At 37.2% G+C, this 22,749-nt stretch overlaps 1 protein-coding gene across 2 annotated transcripts in view; it reads left to right on the forward strand.

The window, feature by feature from the left end:
• Positions 1 to 19,457, forward strand: part of Tango11 (transport and golgi organization 11) — a 28,277-nt gene extending 8,820 nt beyond the window's left edge. The window contains exons 3-5 of one of the 2 annotated variants that reach the window (XM_089647481.1): positions 2,231 to 2,486; positions 4,151 to 4,177; positions 6,952 to 19,457. In XM_089647481.1, the coding sequence (XP_089503607.1) occupies positions 2,231 to 2,486; positions 4,151 to 4,177; positions 6,952 to 7,150 (482 nt within the window). In that variant the 3' untranslated portion in view covers positions 7,151 to 19,457. The remainder of the gene's footprint in view (positions 1 to 2,230; positions 2,487 to 4,150; positions 4,178 to 6,951) is intronic. The other variant, XM_089647482.1, reaches the window with a different exon arrangement.
• Positions 19,458 to 22,749: the final 3,292 nt, after the last annotated feature.

The following is a 22,749-nucleotide window of genomic DNA, read 5'->3' on the forward strand; positions in this document are numbered from 1 at the left end:
TGAGCACACATGTCAACATTATGTGGACCACAAATAGCCTTTCTACATCTGGTGCAACGGTGTTTGGTCACCCTCCGGGACTTAGATGGACACAGGTAGCAAATTTTACGCACGTTTGACGTAGATGGAACCGGAGCTTCTATTGTAGAAGATTCGCCAGCATTAACAATAAATATAAGAATATATGAATGTACCCACCTTAATAATAAAATTGTTGTTGTAACTAAACTTTTGTCCAGCGAACGACGAGATGGTCATAGGGCAGGTTTTGGTATGTGTGTGGCCGCAATCGCGTCACGTGCTGCACTGTTTACTCAAATTAGGAAGGTAATGAAAGAGTCGGGGAGCGGGGGGAAGTAGGTGATTATGAATTTCGCCGAGTAGCGCGTCGTCGCCTCGACGAGCGATAGGGTTAATACCACTCCGTATCTCACTCCGGTGCAGAGATATTGCTTTAAGTATTCCTCGGGCGTCTCCGACTTATTCTACCATCCAAACCACTCTGTAAAAACTCCTGGCACTAATGAGAACAAGCGTTGGAATTTTCAGCGATATTGGTTGACCACCTTTTGAGTTGACTGAAGTTGAATATGTTAAGATTGCTTGTGATTTATCTTTATCTATTATGTTATTAAACTGCTGTGTAGTATTTTAGTATTATTATTTAACGAGCAGGCAGCATTCTGCTGATGAGCTCATATCTGATTTCACAATAAGCTTAACAGTAATTGCGTTGTTTTAAATTTGAAATAAGTTAATCCTTTCTTCTCTCCAAATAAGAATCCAGAGGGAAGTGAGATGCAGTAAGGGAAGGTAAGGAGGTACTTGGCTATGCAGATCTGATCACCGAACACGGCTTAAACCATTACAAGCAACATTTCGATTCTAAATCACCCTAAAATGTGCCACAATTATATCAATGTATAATTGTGAAATAACACAAATTAATCAAATCAAATTTACTTGCGCATGCTGGGATTTGAGCCCGCGACCTATGGATTCCTAGTTAAGGACAATAAGATAAAACAAACCTCAACGACATGACCACTGGCCCCATGTATAAAATTATTTATTTATTTATTATAACATATTTATTTTGACGGCCGGCATAGTCCAGTGGTAACGCATTGGACTGCCATTCCGAAGGTCGCGGGTTCGAACCCGGCGTGCGCAAATAAATTTTATTTGATTAATTTGTGTGATTTCACAATTAATTAAAATAATATATAGTATATTTGCGGCACGTTCCAGAGTGGAAGATACTACCAGTATCGCCCTGGTGTAAGACCACCATTCAGAATTGAAACGTTGCTCCAAATGGCTTTAGCCGTGTTTAGTGACTAGATCTGAATAGCCAGGTACTTCCCCACATTCCTCTTTCCCTTCCCCACTTACCTTCAGCCTCACAACATCCCCCAATTGGGGATGCCATAGTCTCACTGGCTCCAGACGGGAGCAGTTGGGACTCTTGTGAGGTATTCACTATAAAAAAAAAAAAAAAAAATACAAGATAATTATTTAAATTAACAGGAAGGCTGACAGAGATATTGATAGAAGGTTAAATGCAGGTAACTCCGTTAATGGAGGACTGAACGCAGTTGGCGCTAACAAAAAATTGTCCAAAGAAGCGAAGTTAGCAGTCCACAATGGAGTGCTGGTACCTACCCTGATGTATGGAAGTGAAAGGATGAAAGTAGATTGAATGATGTTGAAATGAGATCTCTGAGGCGTATGTGTGATAAAACCATGCATGATCGTGTAAGGAATGTGGAGATCCGCAAAGAGTGCAAGTCTGATGTAAGCGTAATGAGTAAGATTAAGAAAGGGACGCTTAGATGGTTTGGGCATGTAGAGCGAATGAGCGAAGATAGGAGTGTAAGTAGGATATATGATGCAAATGCGAATGGTAGCAGAAGTCGGGGACGCCCGAGGAAGACATGGCATGATCAAGTGAATCAGATACTCGAGTTGGGCCATGTCAAGAGTCAGAATAATAGAAGAGTATGTATGAGATGATGTATGAATGTGAATCAGGCAAGGAGTGTGTGCCAAGACCAAGGTGGTCCGTCCTCTCTGCCTAGCCCTGCGGAGAAAGTGTGAGTGATGGCTAGTTAGTTAGTTAGTTAAGTACATATTTAAAATTATAATTAAAACATATTTACCTTCACGAGAGTCTAACACTTGTGTAAAGGGAAATAAAATATAAATAAATAATGTATGTTATTTGCAGGAACCCGAGCCCCGCCCCGCGAGATCACCCTGGAGAACTCGGTGCTGGGCTCGGCGCTTGTGGGCGGGCATGATGAGGGGTGCGTGCGCGTGCAGACGCCCCCGCGCGTGCTCACTCTGCAGGACCACCCCTTCCCTGCCGCCGACGATCCCCTCAACAGCCCCCCCGGCCGTCATCAGGCCCTCGCCCCTTACTCTAATCACAATAACATCAGCAGCACGCCCAATCATCTCAATGACACGCGCCTTACTTTCAGGTGAGAGACTTTTTTTTTAACATTATATCGGAGCAAAAATATGATGTCGGCTGAGAGTTAGTGGTACGGAGTGAAAATTACTGTAATATCGTAGATATTAGTGTAAGAGCCCATCCGTAGATGGCGTTTAGCTGTCGATTATTGTAGAGAAAGCGTGTATAATAAATAAGGTGGGAACCTCAAAGTCGGGATCCACATTATTCCAACCGCCTGCTAAATACAGAGAGTCCACTGTCAAATGTCACGTTAGTTCCATAATTTTCCGCTAGGACACTGATGGCAAGCATTTAGGGCCGGCAGGTGCTGCTCTTTGGCGGCGATCGCAAGAACTAGCATGTGGCAGCTTCGATTATTATTATTGTTTCCTATGATTTAAACCGCTACGTAACAACATATTGCTAATGCGTAGTGAATATTATGAAAATGCCAATGTACGTAATTAATTTGCCTGTACTCACATATTCTGAAGCCAGTAGTACAATATTGTTTAATTTAAGAATTAAATAACATATAGATTAATTAATTTTCTTAATTAATTAATCTATGTTCATTTTTTTTATGAAATATTTTTTCCTCCTAAAAGTTTTTAAATCACTAACTCCAACCTCAGTCCATTGTTTATAAGTAGATTTAAAAAGTAAACGATGAAAGCAAAAGTACCCATACATTTATTTTATTACACCCGCAAAACCATTGACAAAAATTATAACTTTTTAAAATCACTTTTAACCTCTTTATTGTTCTCTCATGTGACATATTATAACTTTTGAAATAATATAGCTTTTAAAAATTATTACCGTAACCTTTTAAGGTTAAACGCAACGCTCGTTGTATTCTACGTGTTCACAGATGGCGTTAATTAATTAATTTTGTTTAAATACGCTTTTGCAAGGTATTGCTTTACAATGTTAAGACAAATCATTTGTTTGCGCCCGTATATACGCAATATGAATATGAATCAATAGTTTTGTTCGTTTAAAGACTTAATTCTTTCGAGAAAGGCACACAAATACAATATTTTACCGATGATTCAATCCAATATTGTATTTGTATGCCTTTCTTGATAGAATTGAGTTTTTATATGGACAAAACTATTTATTCATATTCATATTGCGTATATGAGGGCGCAAACAAATAATTTGTCTTAATACTGTAAAGTAATACCTTGCAAAAGCGTATTTAAACAAAATTAATTAATTAAAGCCATCTGTGAACATGTAGAATACAACGAGCGTTGCGTTTAACCTTAATGCAGATAACATAGTCAATTTTTTTTCTATTTTTTACCTTAAATGGGATACTAAATATTTACCTTTTTTTACATTTGGGGATAATGAGTACTTATTTTAAAAAATTATTATCATTAACTCACAAATAATAATTGCGTCTTCAATGGTGAAAAATTGTTTTTTTAATGGCCCATATTTTTTTAAATTTTTAAATACAAATAAATAAAGTAGCACACATCAGTACTAATGAAAAAGACCGTGCAGCCGTTCCTTTTAACGTTTTCACCGGTCTTTGTCGCCTGGTGATTCGCATTACTTGAGGTTTGGATTGTAGTGGTTTCGGATTACAGAGACTTACACTGTATTGTATTTGAAGTATTCCTGTTTCACTAGCTGCACTTTTAATCATATTAGCCTGTTTGTATGGAATTGCAGCGAACGTCCAAAGCAAATTCAGCTCAGGTAAAATGTTGATTATTTGCTATACTGCTACTGCGCACACCCTGTATATTAGCTTGCACATATTGTATGTATTATGTAGTTATAATTAGTAGATGGCTATGATGTGATTATCTCAGAGTCCTAACTATCTGGCGCCAGTGGGACTACGGCAACCCCAATTGAGTCCTTATGTGGAAAAGTGTATTCTGAGATATTGGCTGTTAAGCTTTTCATTTGACTCTAGTGAGCATACAAATATTTAAAGTCCATTAATTTTTTTATGTAATAAGGTATTTCAAATAACCCCTCAGGCCTCTGGCATATTCTGTTAGATGGTCAGATTATTTACGCTTTTATTTTATTTTATTCAATTTAATCATAAATTTTCAGTACAATAAATGAATCCTATAATTTCTCTACCCGCTATATCCGATTTTTTGACAAAATGATCTGAGTATGACATCTTGTTCACATTTTTGCGAGCAACAAGAGGAGCCTAAAATTGAGTTTCAAAACCCTCCTTATCACGACCAAAAACCATGTTAAATCTGCGAGTGAGAAACCAAATCCGCTATATCATACAGAAAGTTACTATCAAAACCCGCTATATCAGATTCAACCAATCACAAGCAGTTATTTTGCCAAAATACAATATGGCCGCCGCTCTGACGCCACGCTCGTGTGTCAAATGATCTACGCGTGTGTTTCTAAACCCGCCATGTCGGCTCAGTTGACTTTCAAAATCACGAAGTGAGTATCAAAATCCGCTTTATCCATTTTATTTATCGAAATTACTTAATTATTGCTAGACATATTTAGAAAAATAAATGCTTTTAGAAATTTTATTACTCCAATTCATTATATAAAAAATTGTAATGCAATTATTTATGTACGCTAAAGATATGACAGTTTTTTGCGGTTTTCTCCAAATCAATGATAGTTGATATAGCGGGTATAGAAATTACACGACTCAAATATGAAATAAAAAAAATAACACAATTTTTTCATAAATCAGCATTAATTTGTGATTTCTTAACATCATCATCATCATCACTAAATAGTATAAAACAATGTCACTATCGGCGTCTGCCTGTTTGTGCGCTTAGTTCTTCTAAACTATGCTACAGAGTTTGATCAAGTTTTCACTATCATTTAGAGAATTTCTTCCTCAAGGTTTATATATATAATACATGGATATATTATTATTATTTTTTTAATGATAAACTAATGTTTATAAGATAAGGTTTTTACGCATAGCACAAAGGATAACAAATTATTATTAGCAATAATTACTCGCCTGAAATATCCATACAAATTGAAAATATCTCCCGAGTAAAAATTCAACTTCCGTCGGCTGCATTTATTTTTACTTAGGAGATATTTTCAATTTGTATGGATATTTCAGGCGAGTAATATTTTGATATTATATTGGTTGAAAGTAGAGAAAATTGTAGCAACGCCGGGTGCATGTCAGCTAGTTTTCAATATTGATAAAACTGCAATACATTTTTCAGCAAATCAGAAATATTTGTCTTCTCCGAAAAAGTTCAAACAATGATAAATATTCCAAGAACCAGCCGCACTAAGACGGAGTGATTTTTTATAAATTTTATAATTTCTAAATCCCTAAATGTTTAATCGTTGACCCTGTACTATATGAGAAAAAACACAAAATTTTATTCTGGAATCATGGCACCGTCAACAGGAAAACCTTGTAAAGTGGAAAGATGGATTCTCATAACTCTATTTCTTGAAAAGCGGGGTCAGTCAGGGTGGATGTATGTCCCCAGTACTGTTTAACTTATACATGGACGAATTAACCCACAGGTTAAACAATGCTGGAGTGGGCTGCCACATCGGAGGTCTATGTGTTAACAATATGAGCTACGCAGATGATATGGTTCTGATGGCACCGTCAATACGGGGATTAAGAATTCTCCTGAAAATCTGTGAAGAATTTGCTCACGAAACCAACATGATCTATAATGCGAAAAAAAAACAGCACTGTTGGTCATAAAACACGGGGAAGGCCCAAAACATTCCCCCAGTCTTTTTGAATGGTTGAGAATCTGAAAACAGTAGAAACCACAAAATATCTAGGACATGTCATCAACAACAAGTTAACGGATGATGAAGATATTGACAGGCAGAGGCGTGTACTGAGTATAAAATGCTCAAACATGCTCAGTAGAAGATTTCGGCTCTGTAATCCACAAGTGAGAAGGACGTTCTTCTTAGTCTTTTGCACCACCCTGTACACATGCGAGCTCTGGGCTAATTTCAAGAAAAGAACAATGGAAAGGCTTCGGGTGCAATATAACAACGCTTACCGACTGATCCTCCCCACATCCTGGAATAAAGAATTTATTATTATTTATTGACCTGCAATGACTTCTTCAGGTGGCGCGTGTCGGACTATTGTTTCTCACTCTTGCAACTCTTTCTAGTGACATCCGTTAAAATAAACAGTCGCAAATTTTCTTAAACAACGAGCTTGTAAAACTCAAAATTTTTCCCACACATCGGTTTCTTGATGCCACACTTATTTACTAAAAAATGCCCACACGAGAAAAAATGTATCATGTCCTGTATTTGATCCTTTCTTCTCTCTAAATAAGAATTCAATTGAGCTTTAAATTGGTTTATATTAGTAGAATTAATGACATGTTGTGTAAGTTTGTTCCATGCATCCACTACTCTATTTATTGCATGGAAATGTTTCGTAGGATTGGATGCAAAAGAAGATTTGCTAATTTTTGTTTCTATTTAGTAATGATTGTTGTTGTTTGTTGCAGAGAAAGCACCCCACCGACCGAGGGTTTGACCGCTGGCGAAGAGGTGGTGCACCTCCGGCGGCAGGTGGCGCGCATCAACCGCCGCGTCATGGCGCTGGAGCTGGACAGTCTGCAGCGTCAGCAGCGCGAACGCCTCGCTGCCGCGCTCGGTCTCGCCTACCTCGTCTTTAAGGTCATCGCCTGGCTCAACCGCAACTAGGCAAACAACCCTCCAACAACAAACAGTCCATCAACAAACATACATAATAGCATCCATCCCCAAAGATGACGTAGCCTTTGAAGTTTCCCTAAGTAATAATTAATGTAATCTACGCGGCTGTCACATATGTGATCTACCGGCGGGTATCCCCATAAGCGGATATCTTGTAATATTTGATTCATGAAGGCCCACTAAAAGGTTGAAAATTAATTGAGCGGAAAAACAGCATTATGTGAAAAAGTGAGTTCTGAGATAATTTGACTTTCTTAGAAGTCAACATGAGTACAATTTTCCTGTCTGGAAACAACATTACAATATTCATGTACAAGCTATTGAAAAAAACTAAATAAATTCTTACATTTTATAAGTTTTAAAATGGATAATCCAGCTATTTTGTTGAACTATAACACTTTTTTAAATGAAAATAATATGCTTAAATTGTTGGACAGAAGAATTTTCACTGACTTAGTATTTGTATGTAAAATTTTAAATGATGCTTTTGATTGTCCAGAACTGCTTGAATTGATAAGCTTTCAGATTCCACTACGTAATACTAGAAGTCTGGTACTAACTACCTTACCCAGAATACTTATGGAAGGAAAAAAATATCTTTTTTCCATAAATTTTAAAAATTCCAGTTTAAAATAAAGCAGATATAAAACTTTATCACCATAATAATGACTTGTTTTGACATTACCGTCGCACGGAAAAAGATCGCATTACTGACCGTCTCTATAGACCGTGTACTGCCATCTGTTGTTGAAATTTTAGAATGATTTTTGCTGTGAACGTAGATGGATGTACAGCGCGTAATCTGAATAGATCTGCACAAAAACATTATTTATCTCGATAATGCTGTTTTTCCGCGTAAGTGCTCAATTTATAGAATATCTCTTACGCCGGATACAGACGTGTGTAATGGAATTTGTCATATGGATGTCATTGTCATCCTTGCATGTAACGACGATTGCGCTGATCCATCGCCTGTCGATTTTTAACACAGATCCTCGTTTATTTTTTATGTGACGCTTCACTAAAGCGCCCCTGTCTGTACAGTGAAAATGCAGTAGAGCTATTTCGCCACCCGATTGGACAGCGTTGCGAGACGGGTTAAGGTAGGGGCTGTAGGAAGGGATTTATTAATGCGGTTCTTGAAGAGGCCCAGATTATATGAAGGAGGAAAACGGATGACGGTAGCTCGTTCCACATACGAGCCCTCTTGAAGCTCATGAAGCATCAACTGTGAACGGTGTACATCGACTTTTGCGCACATGGACTGGGGATCAATGCTGCTAGTTCCTAACAGCGCTATTAAAATACCTGTAGAATAGACTCAGCGTGCCCACATTGCGCCTGTGTATTACAGATGGCAATCGGTCCGTTAACAATGGATTGTCAATCAGACAGACCGCCCTCCTTTGCACAGAATCAAGTTTGGACGGATATCGTAACGGCTTTTGTATTCGGTTGTAAATTCGTCAACAGATCAACTCGAACAACAGGATTCATGTTGAGATTGTATACCACGCATTAAATTACATGATACACATTACATGTGTCCGGATTTCGCTGCTTCTTGAAATCTCTATGTGTTGGCTACGTTAGTTTAATTATCCAACCTTAGGAAGTTTCCTCAGGACCAAAAAAACAACAGAATAGGTACTAGAATTGCATCTTTAGAATAGGTATTAAATAGTCATGTTATGTAGGTACTTAACCGTCAGATGATAATCATTTAACCCACCGGCATTTTAATTTTTGTTTTTAAATGAGTTCCGTAAATAGTCATAATTGAAGACGTTGCACGAACTATGATGTATGGAACATTTGCAAAGGACTGGAGTGTATCAGACAGACATCCTCGCCCCCCGCCGGTGTGCGTAACATACATCCGGCTCGAAGGACCACTTATGTATCATACAGGGTGAGATACACAAGACTGTAAGTACCAGAGGTTCCGATCCATGTCGTTCCTTGAGTGGCGTAGGGAAGGAGAATGCGCGGTCTCTGTAGCCGCTGTAGAGCTGGTCCGATCGCTTGCAGGGTTCTTTCTGTTGACGCTTCCGAGTCTGGTCCAAAGAGGTAGGGATTTCCGTGGTCCAGGGTAAGGCGAGGGTCAGAAGAGAAAGAAGGCGAGCAGAGGCGGAAGTCGGAGTGAGGTACAGGGTAGAACAGAGAGTGTTGTAGAGCTGATCTGCCTTTTTCAGGACCCTGTGCCTGTTTTATAGGGCCTGGGCAGCGGTCGAAAGCTACCACTGCCCCCCGTGTCAGGCACGATTCTCAGAGTCGTGTCCGCGCGGAACGAGATGACTGCATACTGCCGTTCATACGGCCGATGGTTCTTTCACGAGAGGTCGGCATACGGCCGTTTCTCTACAACCTCTCTGTCTGCTTTCCTCCAGCCACACTCCGACGTTTTATTTATTATCATATTAGGATTACAATTAAATCAATACATTAGACATCTTATATTTCACAGTTTTAAGACAAGTTACAAAGAGATACAATAGTGACAAGGATGCAATGAACCTAGGCTGAGCGGGACTAGTTCCTGCAAGCCGGCTTTAGTCATATGACCGCGCCCTGGGCTCATGCTTCGATTTGGGACTCGCCCCCCGCCAAACGGCAGTCGTCGAGTCAGGAGCAGTATGTCCGACACACAGGTTAAAAAATTCACAAAGTTTCATAAATTTTTCTCAAATTTCAAAACCTTTGGTTTCATAGAAGACTATTTTTGATTCTTCTGAAGTTAACTTCTAGATTTGATTATAAAGAGTGGTGTTTTTTCTTTCTAACACCGTTTAAATCATATTTTTCAACATGACAGTAAGGGAGAAGCAAACATTTATATGAGACCATGTGAGCTGTTCCTAAAAGCGAACAAATTTGTCTGTGTGGTTAATAAGGGATTTTATTAGAATATTTTAATTCAAAGATGCCGTTATTCCAACAAGGAAAACAATTACTTAATTCATCAAAACGTTCATTTTCGGGTTCTGTGAAAGTCCTATTCAAGTTCTGTTATCATAACATTATAGGCTAGTTGCTTGACAGAACTGAAATAAAAACATAACTTGAAAAAATCTTTCACAGAACTTGAAAATTAACTTTGAAATTGATAGAAATGTTAAATTCTCTGAAACAACCTGTCCTTTAATAATTTATTATAAAAATAATCATATTAATTTAAAAAACAATAAACAAAAATTTCTACAGGAGAATAATGATGAACAGCGTTTTTCTTTTGTAAGAATATTAGTCCATGAAAATACCTTACATATTTGTGACGTTCATCGTTATTTTACTCATTTCTTTTTGTGGCTGTTTCCTTTGAACTACGACTCCTTTCTTAGAAGTATATGATTTCCCAGCATCTTTAAGTGTTTTTCTTTTAACATCCTTATTTTGCATTTTCAACGATTAAAAACACCTGTTTTTTTCATCTCGGCTATACTTTTCCAGTTATATCTGCCATGTAGAGGTGGCAATTTGAAGTTTTAAAAACTATAACACATTCGTTACGATCCGTAGATAGTTCATCATCCATCGTTGTTGTATTCAAAACTCATATTGTGCCATTCACTATGTTTTTGGTTCATGTAACGTCTTCATTAAATTTTTTGAATTAGAGTCAGGTTATTAGCAGACATCTCCCATGTCTTGACTCTTTATTAAAGTCTGTAGTTGATTTTTGTCTGTGTCTCCTGGTTATGACATTGTGCTGGTTCAACTCCTGACTACCTGAAGGCCGGAAGGGACAACGAAGTCATGTTCACATTTATAGCTAGCTATAACTGATATACTTTTCAATATAAATGACACAAAACTATTATAATGGTTGAGGAATTTGAAAAATATATATACTTTTTTCTGTCAGAATACCGCACTGGAATACACAACTGTGAGACTGGCATTCCCAATTGGGGTATGTTTTGAGGTAGTGGGGAGGGGAAGCGGAAGTCGGGGAGAATACCCGGCTATTCAAATCTGTTCACCAAACACGGCTAAAGCCATTTCAAGTGGTCTTCACCAGAGCAATACTGAGAGTATCTTCAACTCTGGAAGATGCCGCAATTATTCTATATATTATTTTTGAATTGTTAAATAAAACAAATTCATTAAATAAAATTTACTTGCGCACACCGAGATTTGAACCCGCTACCTTCGGATTGCTTGTCTAGAGCCTTACCTATCGACTATGGAGGCCGTCAAAATAGGTTCATAGTAATTAAACCATCAATATGTATGAATACGTCTAATTTGACACTTATTTAAAAAGAAGCGAGAATTGAATAGATACCCTTGACCAAAGCCACCCCATATTACGGTACTAGTTACTATGTAAAACTAGCGGGCTCCCTCAACGAGATGTATTAATACTAATTCATCATTGAAGAAGAATAATACTAATAAATCTAAATGAAAGATGAAACAGAACAAAACAGAGAAAAATAAAAAGGTAACATTCTCAACTGGGAATCGAATCACGGACTCTGTTTTACCGGGCAATATTTCTAATCACTCGGCCATTGAGACCTAATTATAATACCATTTGTTGATCTCATATTTCAAATTCAGAATTAACAATATTATCTTGCAACTAATTTTACTGAATTTTTTTGGTTTGTAACCTAGATAGTGTCTCGGATAAACTATTTTATTTATATGGTACATCTATTGACTTTTTCTAAAAGTGTAAATGAATATTCAATTTTTAATACTAATTTAATTTGATTGAACACTAATTTATTGATGGACTTGGTCGCTCTTTTCGTTAATCCATTAATGCAGGAACGTCTTGACTGCTCTGAGAGAGATTGGTAATGTGGTGAAAAGGTTTATTTGACTGGGAAAATAGAATGAGTATTATTTGCGGACTGTAATAGGTATATTTTTGTTTTTAATTAATTGACACATTTTTATTTAGAAATTTCTTAGAAGCGTTTTACCGAACACTGCATAGTCTCTGTAATGCGAAGAATTAAATACTTAGCCTGTTCGGTTTAGTGAATTTTCTGTTTACTGGAATCTTTAAGAAACAGCAGAATTTTCAGATTACTGGAATCAGAAAATATGCACATTTAATTTTTAAAATACTTTGTAGTAGTTAGATAATAATGAGAAGTGAGTATTTCAGTTTCTGAAAATGGAAAATAATGCAAAATAATGTTAGTGCATGTTAACCATGTGCCTATTTTCTGTATATTTACCCTGGAACCTTTAAGAAACAGCTGCATTTTCAGATTACTGGAATCTTTAAGAAACGGCTGAAATTTCATGACATTTGAGACTGACTTTTTCCAGAACCTTTTAACATAGATGCTACATAGTAGAAGATTTTATTTTTATTTTTACATTTCAAATCGGATGCTCTGGATTTACCAAAGTTATATTCCCTCACTAATTTTGTACACTCTCTTTTTTCTCTCTTTTTTGTTTGCAAAACCAAACAGCTGTCATCGCGATGTTTCAAAATGTCAACGACGCAGTTTATTGGAGCTATATACGAGGATACAAATTTTTAATACTATTTGTTATGCTGGAGACATTCATGAAATTATGATAAACTAATCGCAGAAAAAAACCTGTTGTCACATTGAATCTTTTAAAATTCATCTTATTTTATTCACTCGAGTGATGGGCGTTCGGTTTTAGATTTGGCTATACAATTTAATTAATATGAACTGCTTACTGCGGTTAAAAGCCAACGAATCCACCTCGATCTCGTCTCTCGATCCAAGTTAGCAAAGGATCGCTCAAGACGTTTGTGCAAACTTGGCGTAATATGCCAAAAATCCCTCGAGTGGATATATGAGGATAATCATAATTCATGAAATTATGAAGAACTAACCGTTCTTGTTCACACATTCTATGTTTTAAAATCCCTAGAATGAGTTTCTTCCTTTATAAGGTTCAATCTATATCGACATTCCTCGTCATTCGATGAATCATCCAAGTCCATACTGATAAACGTAGGCAATTTACTCAAATTGCAGTGAAAATTACGCTTTTTTCTTCAATGATTATTGTCTTGTGTTTTCCACCCAACAACCCCGTCCCCATCAGCCGATGAATACTGAGGTTCAGATTACAGAGACCATTCTGATGCAGTTTTAAAGTAATTTTATTTTAGGTGTATGCAGACAAAGTTTAGCCACCATTTAAATGTTGACCGGAGAGACAGAACGGAATATCCCGGATTTTTGCAAAAATAACTTTACTGTAGTATATTTTCTGGGGTGACGGCAAGAAATGCCCTCAAATCGTTACGCTATGAGTTCAAAGTGTTTTATATAACCCCGTATTACTCGCCATACAATCCCACACAGACCTGTCACACCTAAAAAGATGATGTGCTATAAGCAAAGATATTAGAAGAACGAGATATGCTATGTTGGCCGCCGGACCGTAGCCGGAGTACTACCTAATTAGGGTACTTTGAACGGTATCGGGACGTGTACGCACAGAAATCTGTTCTATGTATTAGTGCGGATACCTTAGCGCAAGCGAAGGTGTGCAGTAGTATTGGTGAACAAAACCGGCGACACTGGGCAAAACCATTCCACTCAGTACGAACTGCGCATAGCACATCTCGTTCTTCTAATATCTTTGGCTATAAGTATGGGCGTGGCGACGATATGCGCCGTGATCTGCTTATACTGTATTTTAAATAAAGATAGTTTAGTATGAAATTTAAAACTCGGAATTATTAAATGTTTATCGAACATCGATTGACATCAATTTAATTCTGTTATTTGATAGTATTATTATCTTAATGACTACACAGTTTAGGATTGTTGTAAACAGAAGTGGCGCCCTCTGTTATTTTTAAAAAGAACCGCTAAAGTTTTATTTACTAGTTCATTTTAATTCCTTTTTTTTATGTGAAATATTGAAGAGTGTGCTATTATTCTATGTTAAGAGAACTGTTATAATGAAAGCACAAAAATATGAAATACTGATTATTTAAAAACATAATATAACAATGAATGTTTCTTTGTTTGTTCCGATTTCGCTGAAAATTTCAATTTTATTTCAAAAAAGACTTAACTTAGGACGGGTTGTTTCGGAGAATTTGAACAATTCATCAAATTTCAACGTTCATGGTTCTGTGAAAGTCCTATTCAAGTTCTGTTATTATATCATTATAGGCTAGTTGCTTGACAAAACTGAAATTAAAACAAAACTTGAAAAAATCTTTCACAGAACTGGAAAATGAATGTTGAAATTTGATGAATTGTTCAAATTCTCCGAAATAACCCGTCCTTAGTCTCTGCAATGGAAATGTCGACATAATGTACTTTTTTAACAGTAACAATGTGGATTTCATGATACTACATGAAGTGAATAGTTGAAAAAGTCGGGCATGCCCGAGGAAGATACTAATCAAATAATTATTTGTGGTAAAATGAGATGTGGGTAAGAAAGAGGTGTAATGAGAATGTATTACTTGGAAGTGAATAGTTGAAGAGGTGAAGAGGTTGAAGGCACGATCAAGTGAAACAAATACTTATTACAATACAGTAATATTATTTCCATCTTCAACTCACCGAATTGTCAGGTACTCTAGAATTCACAACCTCCAAACGCCGGGTACACGTCAGCTAGTTTAATATACAGGGTTTTCCAATAAGAGGTGTTATTTTGAATAGCCCGCTATTTCGGTAAATGTTACTTTTGAAGCTGTCATTTTTTGACATTTGACAAGTAAAAACTACGCCATTAATAAAAATGGAACGATACACGCTTCAACAACGCATTGAAATTATTAAAATTCACTTGAGTGAATCAAATGCAAATCATCTTGAGTGATGAGGCCCATTTCCACCTCGGTGGCTTCGTCAACAAGCAAAATTGTCGCATCTGGGGCTCGGAAAACCCAAGAGTTATTGTTGAAAAGCCTCTCTATCCTCAACGTGTAACTGTTTGGTGCGGTTTATGGTCCGGCGGAGTCATTGGACCTTACTTTTTCGAAAATGAGGCTGGAGCAACAGTTACGGTGAATGGATTGCGCTATCGAGAGATGATTAATGATTTTTTATGGCCGGAATTGGATGGTATTGATCTGGACAACGTTTACTTTCAACAAGACGGCGCTTCGTGCCACACAAGCAACGAAACCATTGATCTTTTACGATTGAATATCAAAATAACACCTCTTATTGGAAAACCTGTATATTTCAGTCATTTTATTGGAATTTTTTTCTAATTGGATTTTTTACAAAATATTTTACATCAATAACTGACCATTTTCAGTTACAAAATTATTATTCCTTATTTCTAAAAAGCTGTTAGAACAAAAATCCTCGTCAGTTTTCTAAAGCAAAAAAAAACATTTTATCATTTGACCTTTACGCCGGTCCTACTTGAGTGGCTGTCCGATAATTCTATATGAATATGGTATAACAATCTTTTTGTAAGGGTCCCAACTATAAATGTGTCTATCTGTGTGACACAAATCTCCCATTTTGTTATCTTCGCGTCTCTTGTGTGGAAGAATATTTAATCAAAAGAAAACTGTACTAAACCTGTAGAATGGGTAACAAATCAAATAACTTATGGCGCTGGAGATGCGATAATCATTCTTTTTTTGTAATGATTTGTGCCAAAGTGAAAACCAATTTATTTTTTATAATGTATTAAAATACATACATTTTTTTCACACTCAAAATGGCCCAAAACTGACTTTTACTTCAGCTTATCGAATTGTATTACGAATTAGGCTTTAATTTCAGATAGTACTTTTATAGTTGGGGTGTGATGATTTCTATGTAAAAAAAAAAATTCAAATATATGCATTATTTTCAAAGATATAGCGGTTTAAAAAAATCCACTTTCTCTTTGATGGGACCCTATTTTCGCCCGCTTGAACCAAACCATTTTTTGTTATTTTAAATCATACTTTTTTATCTGTATTATTTGACCAATAAGATGCATTTTAAAAAGTTCTGTTTATACACTGTGTCCAGAAAATCATAGTACAAGCGGGAAACTGGTGAATCTACATCACATTTGGAGTTGATTTTTTAAGGTAAAACTTTTTTTTGATTTCAGCTTACATTTTTAATGTTGTCTTTTAAAATGCGTCGAAGCGTAGCTGGTCCAAATTTTTTTTTTACCCGTTTAGTTGCCGAAATTAATTTTTTGGGTTCTATGTGAAGTAGATTCACCATTTTGGTTCTATGTGAAGTAGATTCACCATTTTGGTTCTATGTGAAGTAGATTCACCATTTTGGTTCTATGTGAAGTAGATTCACAATTTTGGTTCTATGTAAAGTAGATTCACCATTTTTGTTCAATGTGAAGTAGATTCACCATTTTTGTTTTATGTGAAGTAGATTCACTATTTTCCCGCTTGTACTACGAGTTTCCGGACTGCATAACATTATTTATTTAAAAGGAAAATAATTACATGAATTTTTTCCTGCTCACTTAAATATTTTTTATAATAATGTAAGTAAAAATAAATACTTTATAGGAATTTTAAATTTTTGATGAATTCTTTATTTATGATAAATTTAAATATTTTCTTTCTTTTTCGACTATATTTGTTTTACGAAGAAAAAAATTATTTGTTTATCCACTCGAGCGATTGCGATTATATATATATATACATGTATGCATTTACCATATTATTTAATTAATTGAAATTTCGTTGGCCTTAAACAATATTTTGAGGAATGATTTCCTCAAAACATTGTTTAAAGCCAATGAAGCCAAGGAAATCATTCCTCAAAATATTGTTTAAAGCCAATGAAGCCAAGGAAATCATTCCTCAAAATATTGTTTAAAGCCAATGAAGCCAAGGAAATCATTCCTCAAAATATTGTTTAAAGCCAAGGAAATCATTCCTCAAAATATTGTTTAAAGCCAATGAATCGAACTAAATTTTCCCATTTTTTAGGTACTACAAATTAGGCAATGACAAGCGATTGCTCAAAACGTTTTTTTCTGCAAAATCGCCATAATAAAATGCTAAAAATCGCTCGAGTGGATGGTTTAGAATAATTTGCGTTGGTATTTTAATTAGTTGAAGTCAATACTTGAATTGGTGACTGCTGTAATAATGTACACATTAATTAATATCAGTTACAATTATGTATATTTAATGATGTTATTTGCAATAATTGATGATATCGCCCCGACCAGAGACCAAGTTGCACCCAGGATTATAATGTTGCTTGAAATGGCTTTAATCATATTGTCTTTTATCGGAGCTATACTGAGAGTATCTATCACTTGTTGGATATCATCACTAAGTATTTATAAAAGCCTTGTTGTGTTTTATTATCTGTTTTATATCATCTAATTATGTATAAGGTTAACATAGAATAATATACACGCTCCATATGGAGCTATGCCAACTCAAGTTAGAAAATATGTCCACTCCATTATACTGTACTCTTGGAGGAAATATATACAAGGAGAGAGTCCTGTTCAGATAATTTACAATGATATCTGTGTACCTGTCATCAATACACCAAAGTACGCTCCAGTCATCATTCCCGCCAGGTCATTATTAGTACAAGTCTTCCGCGCAACTCGAGTCGTGCTTATTTCGTTGTGCACAAAACTTTACAGCGTCAGACGGTATCGAAACAGCTCGGCTGCTGAAACAGTGACATGAGCGATACAGGTTACGCTCATAACTGCAAATCACGTGTTAGAGCAGTGCAGATATATAACTCATCCCATGCACTATCGACGCATGCGCGAATCGTCTTGAAGGCAAGTGAATTTTGCACCAATTTGATCACACATTAACTAATGTGTCTAGAATTAATCCGTCTAGGGATACTACTAATTTACAACGTTAGCGCAACAACATTCAAACATTGGCACTCGTGTGAACACTGACTGAACAGTTTTATCTATTCAACTATTTTACAAATGTAACTAATTAATTTGTTACATTTTAAAAGTGATATGCACTGCTGGCAATTTCAGTCATGATGATCCTAATAGTCCTGGTGAACATTGAAGCCATTTTAAACGTAAATGTTGACACTGGTAAGAGCATGGGCGTGGCTTGTTCCTCGATAGCTTATCCAAGATCAATATTGTCTTCAATGAGAAAGAAATTTCATAAATTTGTATAAGTCAGATAATTTTTAAGCTATCTCTCCTTAGTTATTATTCCTCCAAGACTACTGCACTAGCAGGGCAAGCGTTCAGTCCATTAAGGTTGGACATTGGTCAGACAGTTGATGTTTCTTCTTTTTAATAGCTGCATGGCACCTCTCACGAAAGGCCAAATGCAAAATCAAGTGATTCTATAGAGTGTATATAGAACCACAATTGATTAAGCGTAGCAATGTCCTGTTGTTTAAACTCAACCGTTTTGCATTTCATCTAACTGTAAATTGATTTGATTGTGGCTATTTTTATGGTTGTTTATTGAACATTCGATCCGAAATCGGCATGTTTATTTGGACTTTCTTGTTCGCATTTTTTCGATATTATGGTACCTACCTACCTGAAGAATGTTTGAAAAAAGTGGGTGTGTCAAGCCTACGCAAGACAGAAGTGAAACTTCTTTTGTTAAACCGTATGAACCACAATCAATTACGTATTTCACTCGTATTACACTCACGACGCAGTATACTAACCAAGCAGCTGATGCTTGGCGTGGCGCAGTTCGCTGGTGTCTGAGAGAGAGGAAAGAAGAGAAGAGAGAGAACGTTCGTGAGCGGCTTCCCCACCTCAACAAGCGCATATGGTGAGAGAGGGACAGTGAACGGTGAGCGGTGGTGGGGGTACCCGCATTTTTGTGTCGATCCTGACTCGGTTTTACTCCGTCCCCGAATTACGCGCCTAAAGAAGTTTCACTTCAAAAAGAATTGTCATTGAGTGGCATGTTTTTGGATAAATTGTATAATTCCTTATTTGAAATAAAATAAAACCTAACCAATCTCCGCTTTACCCCCTCAATGAGCGAACCTTGTTAAGGTTAAACGTAACGTACGCTATAATCTGCGCGTTCCATAACATATACACGCAATATGAATAAATTATACTGTCCATATAGAGGTGTACAAATACAATATTGTATCGATTATTCAATCCAATATTGTATTTGAGGAGATTTTAGGTTTTGATTTTTTATGAGAAAATTGGAAACATTATTTTGGACGCGTGGTGTACTGTTCACAGAACTACTAGTGTATCATCATTTGGTGAAAATGTTTTGTTCACTTATCTAACTTAAGTTGATATAGATCTATTAGGAACAGTTAGTACTGAACATAGAATAGACTTATATACTGGCGCAGTGGTGTGAGTTCTAATGAACACTGTACACATTTTATTCATATTGTAAATAAACATTATTGTTATACTAACTCTTGTTGTTTTATGTGACACCTCACTGATCCTATTTGTGTCCACTACAGTCTGCAATATTATATTACAACCCGGTCGGGTGATTTTCTGAGGCGGGTTGAGGAAGGGATTTATAAATGCGAGTCTTGAAGAGGTCTTATAGGGTTAACAGCTGGTCACTATGCAAGAATCTGTCCTATTCAAGACGCCCAGTTTCTTGTGCGCCAGATTTCCTGGGTCTTCCATGGAGCCGGTCTGATACACTTACTCCAAGCACTTCAAAGGAAGCTTTATTGGGGAGGATGCTTCCATCAAATTGCACCAGACAGTCATTGATCTCTCTCTTACTCCAAGCATTTCAAAGGAAACTCTATTGGGGAGGGTGCTTCCATCAAATTGCACCAGACAGTCATGGATCTCTCTCTTACTCCAAGCATTTCAAAGGAAGCTCTATTGGGGAGGGTGCTTCCATCAAATTGCACCAAACAGTCATGGATCTCTCTCTTACTCCAAGCATTTCAAAGGAAGCTCTATTGGGGAGGGTGCTTCCATCAAATTGCACCAGACAGTCATGGATCTCTCTCTTACTCCAAGCATTTCAAAGGAAGCTCTATTGGGGAGGGTGCTTCCATCAAATTGCACCAAACAGTCATGGATCTCTCTCTTACTCCAAGCATTTCAAAGGAAGCTCTATTGGGGAGGGTGCTTCCATCAAATTGCACCAAACAGTCATGGATCTCTCTCTTACTCCAAGCATTTCAAAGGAAGCTCTATTGGGGAGGGTGCTTCCATCAAATTGCACCAGACAGTCATGGATCTCTCTCTTACTCCAAGCATTTCAAAGGAAGCTCTATTGGGGAGGGTGCTTCCATCAAATTGCACCAGACAGTCATGGATCTCTCTCTTACTCCAAGCATTTCAAAGGAAGCTCTATTGGGGAGGGTGCTTCCATCAAATTGCACCAAACAGTCATGGATCTCTCTCTTACTCCAAGCATTTCAAAGGAAGCTTTATTGGGGAAGGTGCTTCTATCAAATTGCACCAGACAGTCATTGATCTCTCTCTTCATCCAAGCATTTCAAATGAAGCTCTATTGGGGAGGGTGCTTCTATCAAATTGCACCAGACAGTCATTGATCTCTCTCTTCATCCAAGCATTTCAAAGGAAGCTCTATCGGGGAGGGTGTTTCCATCAAATTGCACCAGACAGTCATTGATCTCTCTCTTACTCCAAGCAATTCAAAGGAGTTTCTATTGGGGAGGGTGCTTCCATCAGATTGCATCAGACAGTCGTTGAACTCTCTCTTACTCCAAGCATTTCAAAGGAAGCTCTATCGGGGAGGGTGCTTCCATCAAATTGCACCAGACAGTCATTGATCTCTCTCTTACTCCAAGCAATTCAAAGGAGTTTCTATTGGGGAGGGTGCTTCCATCAGATTGCATCAGACAGTCGTTGAACTCTCTCTTACTCCAAGCATTTCAAAGGAAGCTCTATCGGGGAGGCTGCTTCCATCAAATTGCACCAGACAGTCAATGATCTCTCTCTTACTCCAAGCATTTCAAAGGAGGTTCTATCGGGGAGGGTGCTTCCATCAAATTGCACCAAGCAGTAATTAATCTATCTCTTACTCCAAGCATTTCAAAGGAGGCTCTATTGGGGAGGGTGCTTCCATCAAATTGCAACAGACAGTCATTGATCTCTTTGCCGAAATCAAACACGCTTTGGTTTTTGATCTGATACTGAGAAAAATATATACCATTCTTTGGGTATTTTTCTACGTATCGCCAAGTTTGCTAGATTACGCAATCATCATTTCGGGCATGTTAAATAAAATTCTAAGACCACGGAGACAGGAGACACGCGATTTTTAATAGTAATGGTAAATACCATAATTGCCGCTGGTAATCGTAAGTAGGTATGACTTGGCCCAAGTATTTGCAGTATGCACCAGGAGGTCTAGAACGGACGATTGATAAGCCCTATGTCAATAAGATATTGACGAAATAGTCATCTATGGTCAGTTAGCGATATTTGCGAGCACGGTCAGAATATCATTCCGACAGTCAGTTGACAAAAGCCTCTACTTATAGTGCGGCCTCCAAGGTACCGGTTAAGCTGTCAGTATGCACGACTTTGGATAATGTCGTTCGTTTTGCAAAATAACTACTTTATTGATGAATGGGGGTGAACTAACTAAGCTATTAGAAATGAAAAAAAAATCGTATACACGATCCATAGACTTAATTAATGCACCTAAGACTTGATTAATTGATTACGTTCAAGCAGAATCGGCCCTATGTGGGTGCAATTGGAGCAGTCCGCTCCGGGTGCATAATTGCCAAGGCGCTGATAATACCTAACAGTCCTAACACATCGCCATTGAGATTATTTTTCATAAAAATGGCGCTACACAAAAATACAAATCATGCTAATATTATTTATTTCAGTGATCACTAGGCGTCTACTGGTTGTGACAGGGGGCGCCATAATTTTACTTACGCCGGCGCCATTTGGCTCAGGGCCAGCCCTGCGTTCCAGTTAGTTATGACTAATGACGCCATGAACTAATTAACTCCCTTTGTAGTGTCAAAAAGTATATGCAATGTTTATTAAAGTTAATATTTCTATTCGACATTGTCAATTTATTAGTTAGTATTTTTAACTTTTACATATCCTTCGTTTAGGAATGTCAATCAATTCTGATTTATTGCATTATCATTATCGGTCTGGATATCAATCATCGCGACTGTGCTCTGGAAATCAGTGTACAAACATCAGTAGTTATGCCTATCGATCCGATATTGTAAAGTTATCGATTTCACTGTGTTAGACCCCCTGGTAGTGGTAAGTTTGACCCAGCCCACATATTTGTAGTACGTCCCTGGTCCAGTAACGATAATGGTAAGTATGACCCAGCCCACATATTTGTAGTACGTCCCTGGTCCAGTAACGATAATGGTAAGTATGACCCAGCCCACATATTTGTAGTACGTCCCTGGTCCAGTAACGATAATGGTAAGTATGACCTAGCCCACGTATTTGTAGTACTTCCCTGGACCAGTAATGATAATGGTAAGTATGACCCAGCCCACGTATTTGTAGTACATCCCTGGTCCTGTAATGATAATGGTAAGTATGACCTAGCCTACGTATTTGTAGTACGTCCCTGGTCCAGTAACGATAATGGTAAGTATGACCCAGCCCACATGTTTGTAGTACATCCCTGGACCAGTAATGATAATGGTAAGTATGACCCAGCCCACGTATTTGTGGTACGT

Source organism: Hesperophylax consimilis, chromosome 26 (genome assembly GCF_061612785.1).
Source record: "Hesperophylax consimilis isolate HC1 chromosome 26, BYU_Hcon_1.0, whole genome shotgun sequence".
Taxonomy (NCBI): Eukaryota; Metazoa; Arthropoda; class Insecta; order Trichoptera; family Limnephilidae; genus Hesperophylax; species Hesperophylax consimilis.